Genomic DNA, 12,509 nt, shown 5'->3' with positions numbered 1-12,509 from the left:
AAAATATTAATCAGAATTAATTAAGTCTCCGTCATTATTGCAGAGTCATCAATTTCTGAAATAAGCCAGCTGACCCCAAACTTTCATACGTAACTTTCACACTTGGGAAGGAGACTTACTGATGTTTGAAGATTATAAAGACGTTAATTGTATAATTTCATATACACATGTAATATCAAAAGTTATGTATATTACGGTATTACCAACCTCCAGAAGTTTGAGCTTCATGAATAAATAATTACTCAAGTTCCATCTCTATACTCAATATGTGACTTATATAGGTTCTATTGCCGATTATATTTAGAATGGTGTTATCATTATTTTTCATTTGTAAGAGTGAATTTGATTTATATCTATAAAGTGGGTAACATTTATGCACTTTTGTGAAGAGCTGTGCGTGCAGGGTTGGCAGTATAGCATCTTAATGTATATATTATTATAGGAAAGTTAAAGCACCTGTTTGTTATCATAAAAAAATAAGAGAAATTTGGGAATGTGCACTGCAGAATTTATAAATACTGCACAATGATTTCTTTAAAATGAGCAATTAAAACACCTGTCTGTTGTCACAGAAAAAATAAGAAAAAATTGGCAATATGAACTGCAAAATTTATATATGTTGCACAATGATTTTCTTAAAATTATTCAAATGAGCAAATATATGTTAAGATTGGTACTTTATAGAAAATGAAGTTGAGCAATTAACTGGGAAAAAGAAAGGTGTGCTTTTGCATATTAAATTTGTAAATCTAGAATGTATTTCATTTCCAGTCACAATCTTCGCTGACCCCAGAAAGCACTCAACATAAATCACATGTTATTTAAACTTCAAGATATTGAATAAATTTGAATTTTATATTTTAATGTTATATTCACAAATTTGTGTTTTCTGTATTTTCAGACGAAAACATTGGTGCTGTTTATGAAGTGAAGTTAATGCAGTGATTGAAACACCCAACACATCTATTTAGAAGGATTTTAAAATAAACATGCTGAGAAACTTGGATTGTTTGTGAAGAAATTATCTACAATTCATAAAATACTTTATTTTATCACCTGTGCAGTTTTGTTCTTCGAGTTCTTCAATATTTCACCTGGATTACAAACTCAGCATATTTATTTCACAAAGACGGTAAGTGCGAAGATTTATTGACATACCCACAAATGTACTACAATTTCAACTTTGAAAAATTAAATCTGTTCAATTTCCCTTTATCGTATTTTAATTAGAAAGCAGAATTTCACATTTTGATCACTGAGTTGAGTATTTGAGCTGATTTTAGCCCAGATTGTTGATTGAGTCAACACAACACCATTAACATTTTAGTCTGGATGTGGCCCAGGGGTCAATGCTTTTTCCTCACCTGTTCTGTAACTTTAAAAGATTGTTATTTTTCAAGCAAAATCATCAATTGTGTTGAGTGGCAGGCCGTAATAATGAATATAACAATGACCACCATCTTATCTACAGATCTACAGATGTTTGGCTAGGGGCTGACAAGGCTAGGGGGGATAATCACATTATTGGTATAATGGAGTTCATATCTAGGTAATTAATCCTGTTGAAAACAATGAGAAAGCAGTGATCTTTGTTTGAAAAAAAGTAAATGTAGCCAAAATTACTTTAAAAGGCGATCAGTAAATAAAAAATTTCTGTCCATCAAGGTCATAATGTTTTTTATTGTAACACAAAATACTGTTTGATGAACCTCTATAAAGAGGCCACCTGTCTATAAAGGTCACCTTTGTTTGCTCAATTGATTGAGTGACCTTACAAGTTTGCCTGTATTGAAAACGGGGAAATTGATGACAAAATTCACTTCTTTTTTTTTGTATTGTTATATGGCTCATTGGCTAAGAGTCATTTAGAGCCAAATAGTCCAGAAAAAGAGGCTCACGAAAAGGAAATGATCAAGTTCAAAGGTAGAAATAAAGATGCAAAAGTGCAATAATTAATCCAGTTCCTTTGTGAATGTTGTGTTTTTGGGAAAAAAAGGTATTGGAAATTTCTCTGTTCTATAAAAAAAATTTTCAGATATAAAAAAACTATGTATGTAATACATTTGTACCAAACTATCATAAAGCTCTGTGATCGAGGCATGCTTAATGTAATGATGCTTATGGAAGGAGATGTTTATCAGGGAGAATGTCTGTATTAGGATGGGAACGAGAGGAGAGCTGGCAGTGCTAGAGTCAAACTTGTACAGATATTGTATAATGTATGAACGTAATGGTATACTCTACAGCTAAGCGATCAATACAGGAGACAGGCCTACCCCAGGGAAGTTACCGACAGATTCTACCGGTAAACCGTTCATTTTTAGATCATTTTGCTTTCATATTTTGAAGTGTAATTTGATAATTTGATATGATTTGATTAATTAGCATTGTATAACATGGTAATCTTTTAAAGAGTTTGTGTAGAGGCCTAGGTATATGTAAATGTGTGTATATATATACAGACATTTCATTCATCATACATTTAGTATATGATATACATGAATGTTATATTTAACTTATTATATAACCTGTTAATATTGAATATGAATTATTTTATCTACTAGTAGCTTTGTGTTAAGTTGTTAACTGAACCTGTGTTATAAAACCCCTGTCTATTCTGACTTTATTTCATTCAGAAATAATGCCAAGCTACAGCTAAATGTGTATTATGGTGATGACATAGTTATATAAACACATTGTGGTGTGTAAGAATCATGGTATCACTCTAGGACCGTTTATATAACCTGGTGAAATACTAGTCCTGCATATTATTACTCTTACTTGGTGTTAAATTTGTAATAGATAGATTCCATATCTTTTATACACCTGTCGCAGTAGTATAAATTAAATGTGGCATCATAATTATATCCTATCAAATTGTCTTTAATATGTTGGGTGAACTACTGCAGTAGATAAATTTTGATACAACTTCATAAAGTTCTTTCTTGAGCCTAAATGAAAGTATTGCAAATGTAGGTCAACACTACTCTTTTTAGAAATCTTTCAAAAAAACCTTTCTTAGGAAGTTTCTATGCCATGTTCATGGTAAGGCACTGGAAATGTAGGTCACCATTTCTTATTTTAGATATACATTGTATTTACAATTAAACAACTATTCCTTGGTTTCATTTATTTCATCATTTAGAGAAACATATTGTTTTGAATAAGCTTTCAATGTATATTTATGGGATGTTTTTTTCCATATAAAGCTTATTCTACAATATTTCTATCTTAGATATTAACTACCTCTGTATTTGCCAACATAAAACATCCCCCTTTCTTCCACAATTTATTATACCCCCGCAACGAAGTTAGGGGGGGTATACTGGAATCAGGTTGTCCCGCCGTCCGTCCATCCGTCTGTCTGTAGACACATTTTGTCCGGACAACTCCTCCTAAACCGATGGGCCGATTCCAATGAAACTTCACACATATATTAATGATCATATGTAGATGTGCATGCCACTTTCTTTTTCTCAAAATTATGGTTGCTATGGCAACTGGTCACTATAAACAGGTTTTCCTATAAGAACCATAACTTTAAGTTTGTCCGGACAACTCCTCCTAAACCGAAGGGCCAATTTCAATGAAACTTCACACTAATATAGAGGACTGTGTGTAGATGTGCATGCCACTTTTTTTTTCTCAAAATTATGGTTGCTATGGCAACTGGTCACTTTAAACAGGTTTTCCGATAAGAACCATAACTTTAAGTTTGTCCTGACAACTCCTCCTAAACCGAAGGGCCAATTTCAATGAAACTTCACACAAATATAGAGGACCATATGCAGATGTGTGTCTCACTTTTTTTTCCTCAAAATTATGGTTGCTATGGCAACTGGTCACTTTAAACAGGTTTTCCGATAAGAACCATAACTTTAAGTTTGTCCTGACAACTCCTCCTAAACCGAAGGGCCAATTTCAATGAAACTTCACACAAATATAGAGGACCATATGCAGATGTGTGTCTCACTTTTTTTTCCTCAAAATTATGGTTGCTATGGCAACTGGTCACTATATTACTGGGTTATCTTAGTTAGCCTCTAATTAAGAGTTCCAATTCACCATTGACTCGTGCAGATTGCGGGGGTATTAGTCAGCCATCCTGGCGACAGTTCTAGTTGTTTTCTCTGCCATTTCAGTGGATACATGGTTTATAATATAACAAGTTCTTAAATTATTCATAAAGGTTTCATTTTCAACATTATGATATGTGGGACTTGTGTAAGTCTAGCTGAGATACAATCACGAGTATATATTGTATATATATATATATATCTAACATTCCATTTAGGTAATTATCCAAGTCCTATGTTAACACTGGGACCCTGTCATACAGTCATCAACTCCGGTAATTTATCCCTACACTGGACACCAGTTGTACAGTGACCTACTCCACTAATGTATACCAATATTTCGTGTCAAATTTCCATCACATTCTATATGTCAGGCCAGAATCCTGGCTAATATTAAGGTCAAACAATAAGTAGATATCTTGGAATCTGAATCAGTATGCCTAAACACACATCTGTTTGGAGAACACCAGTTTACTAAGACTACTCACCAGCAAACTTTATAATATATATAAAATGGCTGTGGAGTTCAAATTAAATCCTCTTATTCATTGGTAGATATTACTATTGATGCAACTCAATAACATGGTGATCAAGTGTTGATTCTTCTTTATATCATGTTGACTGTTGATTCCACTCAAGGTCATTGTGAGTGTTGATTCCATTCAATGTCATGTTGACTGTTGATTCCATTCAATGTCATGTTGACTGTTGATTCCACTCAATGTCATGTTGACTGTTGATTCCACTCAAGGTCATTGTGAGTGTTGATTCCACTTAATGTCATGTTGACTGTTGATTCCATTCAATGTCATGTTGACTGTTGATTCCACTCAATGTCATTGAGTGTTGATTCCACTTAATGTCATGTTGACTGTTGATTCCATTCAATGTCATGTTGACTGTTGATTCCACTCAATGTCATTGAGTGTTGATTCCACTCAATGTCATTGTGAGTGTTGATTCCACTCAATGTCATTGTGAGTGTTGATTCCACTCAATGTCATGTTGACTTTTGATTCCACTTTAATATCACATTGAATGTTGATTCCACTCAATGTCATTGTGAGTGTTGATTCCACTTTAATATCACATTGACTGTTGATTCCACTTAAGATTATGTTGACTTGTGATTACTCTTATTGCAGAATTGACTGTTGATTCTATAAAATATAATCTTAATTGTATTCAATCCATTTAATGTAATGTAGTTTAATCTCATGTTGCTTAATATCATGTTTTATGGGACACTCGATCTTTTTCTACTTTATTTTGTGATCTAGATAATTTGACAATCTGTGTTTTTGACATGAATCCCAGCCCAGAGGGTCAACTCATAATCTCTTGACTCAAAATAGTGGGTTAGCATATTTTAGCAATTATAGAAACTGCAAAATATATGGGTGGCCTTATTACCAGACATGGACTTATTTGGCTATAACTACAGCACTGTGGTATTTTGTTTACTCTAGTTGTTTTTATTTACTAGTCTATATATAACTAGAGTTTTTACTGTAATGACAGTCTCAGGTGAGATGTATTTGATAACTTACCCAGTGTGAAATGAACATCATCACCTGTCTGTCATCACAGGTGTAAATAAATACCACCTGTAATTACTTTGTACCTTCAGGCTAGTTCTACGTACAGGTAGAAGGTTTATATTTCCTACCCAATATTTACAAAATCCTCGTAAACTATGGCCCCTCTATTACACACAGAGTAACGACAGAGGTGGAATTTAAATAGAGTAAAGTGTGTTATTCAGCAAATTTTCCTCTTTTTCTTTTTAACCAGATGAGGTATGAAATCTAACGTCAAGATTTTTACTGATACAGATTTCATGAGGAGTCAGTTGAACTCGCAAGTTATTTAAAAAATGTTGTGAGACGCAAAAGCGAAATTATCCTAGCATTGTATTGTTATGGTGTCATTGATGTGTTTCTGTATATATTTTCAGGTGGCTGGATACTGTCAATGAAATAGGGCTGTAACTATAGCAAGACGTGCTGTCAGAGAGATACATTATTGATATTACAGACGGAGGGATGTAATTGTTTGCAGACAAGATATGCATATAATTTGATGGAAACATAAACATTTAATGGTGTGCTCCTCTCAAGTCAAGATCAGCTGATCAAAAAACTTAACAAAGGAATTATTTATCGATGAATAGACAGTGGAGGATTATTTCTCGGAAGGAGCAACAGAAAGAATAATTTCGTTGATGGATGTGATTATTTGGGATATACTGTGATTTATGTGTTGGTAAATAGATGTCAGTTTCACCATAACAAAATCAAGATGTCTATGTATCGGAGTATGAACCCACCTCTATCACCGCGCTTCTCCAACTACAGAACCACAGGTAAGTACAGGAGTATGAACCCAACACTATCACAGGTATGTACAGGAGTATGAACCCACCTCTATCACAGGTATGTACAGGAGTATGAACCCACCTCTATCACCGCGCTTCTCCAACTACAGAACCACAGGTATGTACAGGAGTATGAACCCAACACTATCACAGGTATGTACAGGAGTATGAACCCACCTCTATCACAGGTATGTACAGGAGTATGAACCCAACACTATCACAGGTATGTACAGGAGTATGAACCCACCACTGTCACAGGTATGTACAGGAGTATGAACCCAACACTATCACAGGTATGTACAGGAGTATGAACCCACCACTATCACAGGTATGTACAGGAGTATGAACACACTACTATCACAGGTATGTACAGGAGTATGAACCCATCACTATCACAGGTAAGTACAGGAGTATGAACCCACTGCTGTCACAGGTATGTACAGGAGTATGACCCCAACACTATCACAGGTATGTACAGGAGTATGAACCCACTGCTGTCACAGGTATGTACAGGAGTATGAACCCACCACTATCACAGGTATGTACAGGAGTATGAACCCACCGCTATCACAGGTATGTACAGGAGTATGAACCCACTGCTGTCACAGGTATGTACAGGAGTATGAACCCACCACTATCACAGGTATGTACAGGAGTATGAACACACCACTATCACAGGTATGTACAGGAGTATGACCCCAACACTATCACAGGTATGTACAGGAGTATGAACACACCACTATCACAGGTATGTACAGGAGTATGACCCCACCGCTATCACAGGTATGTACAGGAGTATGAACCTAATACTATCACAGGTATGTACAGGAGTATGAACCCACTGCTGTCACAGGTATGTACAAGAGTATGAACCCACCGCTATCACAGGTATGTACAGGAGTATGAACCCACCACTATCACAGGTATGTACAGGAGTATGAACCCAACACTATCACAGGTATGTACGAGAGTATGACCCCAACACTATCACAGGAATGTACAGGAGTATGACCCCAACACTATCACAGGTATGTACAGGAGTATGAACCCACCACTATCACAGGTATGTACAGGAGTATGAACCCACTGCTGTCACAGGTATATTCAGGAGTATGAACCCACTGCTGCCACAGGTATGTACAGGATTATGAACCCACTGCTGTCACAGGTATGTACAGGAGTATGAACCAACCACTATCACAGGTATGTACAGGAGTATGAACCCAACACTATCACAGGTATGTACAGGAGTATGAACCCACCACTATCACAGGTATGTACAGGAGTATGAACCCACCTCTATCACAGGTATGTACAGGAGTATGAACCCACCACTATCACCGCGCTTCTCCAACTACAGAACCACAGGTATGTACAGGATTATGAACCCACTGCTGTCACAGGTATGTACAGGAGTATGAACCCACCACTATCACAGGTATGTACAGGAGTATGAACCCAACACTATCACAGGTATGTACAGGAGTATGAACCCACCACTATCACAGGTATGTACAGGAGTATGAACCCACCACTATCACCGCGCTTCTCCAACTACAGAACCACAGGTAAGTACAGGAGTATGAACCCAACACTATCACAGGTATGTACAGGAGTATGAACCCACCGCTATCACAGGTATGTACAGGAGTATGAACCCACCACTATCACAGGTATGTACAGGAGTATGAACCCAACACTATCACAGGTATGTACAGGAGTATGAACCCAACACTATCACAGGTATGTACAGGAGTATGAACCCAACACTATCACAGGTATGTACAGGAGTATGAACCCACTGTTGTCACAGGTATGTACAGGAGTATGAACCCACTACTGTCACAGGTATGTACAGGAGTATGCACCCAACACTATCACAGGTATGTACAGGAGTATGAACCCACCACTATCACAGGTATGTACAGGAGTATGAACCCACCACTATCACCACGCTCCACCAACTACAGAACCACAGGTATGTACAGGAGTATGAACCCACCACTATCACAGGTATGTACAGGAGTATGAACCCACCGCTATCGCAGGTATGTACAGAAGTATGAACCCACCTCTATCACAGGTATGTACAGGAGTATGAACCAACTGCTGTCAGTCTATATCAGAGTAAGCTAGTTAGCATGGCCTTCCAGGGCCATGCATGCAGAGACTATTTGAGAATCATTAAGTATCACACAATCATTTACTACATTACATCCTGGTGGACTTCCCCACATGCAAAATCACTTATGCAGCTGGGTAGACATCTGTGGCATCATCATGGGTCAAAGATGGAAAGTGTTTTTGTTTTTTTTATTTCAATGAAATTCTTTTATTCACACTTTTATATTTTCTTTTCAATTACAAGAGTATAGGAAGGCTGAAATATATGAGATGCAACATGTTAATCTTTTTTATCCTTAAATAGATATGCAAATTAATATGATCATGTGACCATTGTAGATCTACAGACATTAGCTGACAGGTATGCTAACACTGGATCAGACAAGTACAGCTCCTCCTCTACAGGATCTGACCGGTACACCCAGCCGGACAAAATTTCTCTGATTGACCGCATTCCAAACACTGACCGCTCCCTGCACAGTGACAAGTCCCAAGCTGACAAGGCGAATGTAGAGCGGTCTTCTTTGGACAAATATTCTCTACACTCAACAGAGTCTAAAAACAAAGACCACGAGGTAAGATCGCTATTGTCTGTGGACAGGTCATACAGAGTTTTCACATTATGGAGGGTTAACAGCCAATCGTCATTATTTGTATTTTTCTATTTCTATTTCTAAATGATAATGACCAACTTCAACAAGTTGAAGATAATGTCATGAGAGAGAGAAAAAGAGATGCAGTACGTTTCATTAATGGGCAGAGGAAAAAGTATTACACATTTTAAAATTCATAGTATATTTCTGTGAACATTACATTCATGATACAATAATTGATTTTCCATTGTGTGCGCGCAGGTTGTGGGTTTCTGATTGGTTGAGATTTCATTTCATATCTCTATGAAAAAATACCTGAAAAATGGCGCAAAAAATGTGACTTCACAATACAGCCATTGATGTTGCGCATTGATTTTTGAAAGAGAATCCCTTATAGATCCGTTAAAATGTACAGAAAACATATTCTAATTTTGAAAATCAATTTCAAAAATTAATTATAAGTGTTGATGTCAATTATTTTTTAGTTTCATATGGGTATATTTACATTTGCTCCGCATTTCCCCATTGACACAATGCTAAGAGGCAGTTGCCACCATACACCTATAACACCCAGTGCCTCAGGCTATTAAACACCCAGTGGGTCATGTGACATTAAAAGATTCAGGATTTTTTTGTGTTGGTTTAGTTTTTTCAAAGTTGACGAAAATGGTAAGACAATGTAAATATAAGTATTGAACAGTGGTTTTAATGTTGTTATAATCGATATGGCAGCAAGATGTATGGTGGACATTTGCCCACCATACATCTTGCTGCCATATCGATTATAACAACATTAAAACCACTGTTCATTGCTTAAATGAACCATATTTTGTTTGCAAACTTTTTTAAGAATTTGCTACGCTGATTCATACAGTTTACAACCAAATTTTTTTTCATACCCCAATGAAACTAAAAAAATTGACATTAATGCTGAATTCAGCCTGTATTGCAGGTTTTGCACCATTGCTGCATGTTTGAGGAGTTGAAAATGTTGTAATTGAAGTGTGATATCTTAACCTTTCAAGTTACATGTACTCTAAACACGTATCTTAGAGGACACAAACTTTACAACACAACCTTTAAAAAGATCAGCTCTCAATGATGAATCAGCGTAACCAAAAAAACATACTGTAGAAAACAATGGAAAGAAAGTACAATCATAAATCAGTAGAAAGATTTCAGAACGAAAAACTCTAAAACAAGATTAACCCTAAAATTTGTACTTTTACAGTAACCTGTGTTAAGTATGAAGGAATATATTATCAGTTCCTTTTCTATATATAGTAACAAACCTCATTTCTAAGGTTATGAAGTTTATCTTTCCCTCAATTCTTCTCATAAATAAAAAATCTACATTTGGTGGTTTTCCAACGAAAGTTATAAATTTCTGGTGTCAGTAATGTGATGAGGGGTGGTGTCATTTTCTCTTTTTCCATTTTAGACGCCCTTGTATTATTTCACCTGTGGATATGCAAATATATTTCAAGCATTTGCATGACTGAGTAAGAACGGAGGGAAATTAACTGGTTAGAAAAAGCTGTCACTGTTTATTTCTTTAAATAAAAATCTTGAGACATCTACATCATGACACAAAGTGTTTATCAATGTTACATGAATGTTGAGCTTGTTGTCAACCAAAAGATACCTTACTATGTATGTATTATCATATACAGTTGTTTTTCGTGTAGTTTTTAATATATTAAAGAAACATGTAACTAGTGTGTGAGTGTCTAGTCTGTGAGTAAGGGGTAGTGTCTAGTCTAAGATGGGGGCCATGTAGTCTGTGAGTAAGGGGTGGGGTCTAGTCAGTGAGTAAGGAGTAGTGTCTAGTCTGTGATGGGGGCCATGTAGTTTGTGAGTAAGGGGTAGTGTCTAGTCTGTGATAGGGGTCATGTAGTCTGTGAGTAAGGGGTAGTGTCTAGTCTGTGATAGGGGCAATGTAGTCTGTGAGTAAGGGTTAGTGTCTAGTCTATTAGTAAGGGGTAGTGTGTAGTCTGTGAGTAAGGGGTAGTGTCTAGTCTGTGATGGGGGCCATGTAGTCTGTTAGTAAGGAGTAGTGTCTAGTCTATTAGTAAGGGGTAGTGTCTAGTCTGTGAGTAAGGGGTAGTGTCTAGTCTGTGAGTAAGGGGTAGTGTCTAGTCTGTGATGGGGGCCATGTAGTTTGTGAGTAAGAGGTAGTGTCTAGTCTGTGATAGGGGCCATGTAGTCTGTGAGTAAGGGGTAGTGTCTAGTCTGTGAGTAAGGGGAAGTGTCTAGTGTGTGATGGGACCATGTAGTCTGTGAGTAAGGGGAAGTGTCTAGTCTGTGAGTAAGGGGAAGTGTCTAGTCTGTGAGTAAGGTGTAGTGTCTAGTCTGTGATGGGGCCATGTAGTTTGTGAGTAAGGGGTAGTGTCTAGTCTGTGAGTAAGGGGTTGTGTCTAGTCTGTGATTGGGGCTATGTAGTCTGTGAGTAATGAGTAGTGTCTAGTCTGTGAGTAAGGGGTTGTGTCTAGTCTGTGATACGGGCCATGTAGTCTGTGATTGGGGTAGTGTCTAGTCTGTGAGTAAGGGGTTGTGTCTAGTCTGTGATGGGGCCATGTAGTCTGTGATTGGGGTAGTGTCTAGTCTGTTAGTAAGGGGTAGTGTCTAGTCTATTAGTAAGGGGTAGTGTCTAGTCTGTGAGTAAGGGGTAGTGTCTAGTCTGTGATGGGGGCCATGTAGTCTGTTAGTAAGGAGTAGTGTCAAGTCTATTAGTAAGGGGTAGTGTCTAGTCTGTGAGTAAGGGGTAGTTTCAAGTCTGTGAGTAAGGGGTAGTGTCTAGTCTTTAATTGAGGCCATGTAGTCTGTGAATAAGGGGTTGTGTCTAGTCTGTGAGTAAGGGAAAGTGTCTAGTCTGTGATTTGGGCCATGTAGTCTGTGAGTAAGGGGTAGTGTCTAGACTGTGATCGGGCCATACAGTCTGTGAGTAAGGGGTTGTGTCTAGTTTGTGATGGGGCCATGTAGTTTGTGAGTAAGGGGTAGTGTCTAGTCTGTGAGTAAGGGGTTGTGTCTAGTCTGTGATACGGGCCATGTAGTCTGTGATTGGGGTAGTGTCTAGTCTGTGAGTAAGGGGTTGTGTCTAGTCTGTGATGGGGGCCATGTAGTCTGTGATTGGGGTAGTGTCTAGTCTGTGAGTAAGGGGTAGTGTCTAGTCTGTGAGTAAGGGGTAGTGTCAAGTCTTTGATTAGGGCCATACAGTCTGTGAGTAAGGGGTAGTGTCTAGTCTGTGAGTAAGGAATTGTGTCTAGTCTGTGATTGGGACTATGTAGTCTGTGAGTAAGTGGTAGTGTCTAGTCTGTGAGTAAGGGGTAGTGTCTAGTG

General features: G+C 37.4%; 1 protein-coding gene across 2 annotated transcripts in view; it reads left to right on the top strand.

Moving 5' to 3' along the window:
- The first annotated feature begins 914 nt into the window (after positions 1-914).
- The window catches only part of LOC117332720 (septin-2-like), a 59,078-nt gene continuing 47,483 nt past the window's right edge, over positions 915-12,509 (top strand). The window contains exons 1-3 of one of the 2 annotated variants that reach the window (XM_033891735.1): positions 915-1,132; positions 6,034-6,441; positions 8,917-9,152. In XM_033891735.1, the coding sequence (XP_033747626.1) occupies positions 6,378-6,441; positions 8,917-9,152 (300 nt within the window). In that variant the 5' untranslated portion in view covers positions 915-1,132; positions 6,034-6,377. Of the gene's footprint in view, positions 1,133-2,268; positions 2,306-6,033; positions 6,442-8,916; positions 9,153-12,509 lie in introns of those variants that run through there. The other variant, XM_033891734.1, reaches the window with a different exon arrangement.

Source organism: Pecten maximus, chromosome 8 (genome assembly GCF_902652985.1).
Source record: "Pecten maximus chromosome 8, xPecMax1.1, whole genome shotgun sequence".
In the NCBI taxonomy this organism is placed as follows: domain Eukaryota; kingdom Metazoa; phylum Mollusca; class Bivalvia; order Pectinida; family Pectinidae; genus Pecten; species Pecten maximus.
Note: the sequence above shows the minus strand (reverse complement) of the source record. Positions and strands in the feature narration are given on the sequence as shown.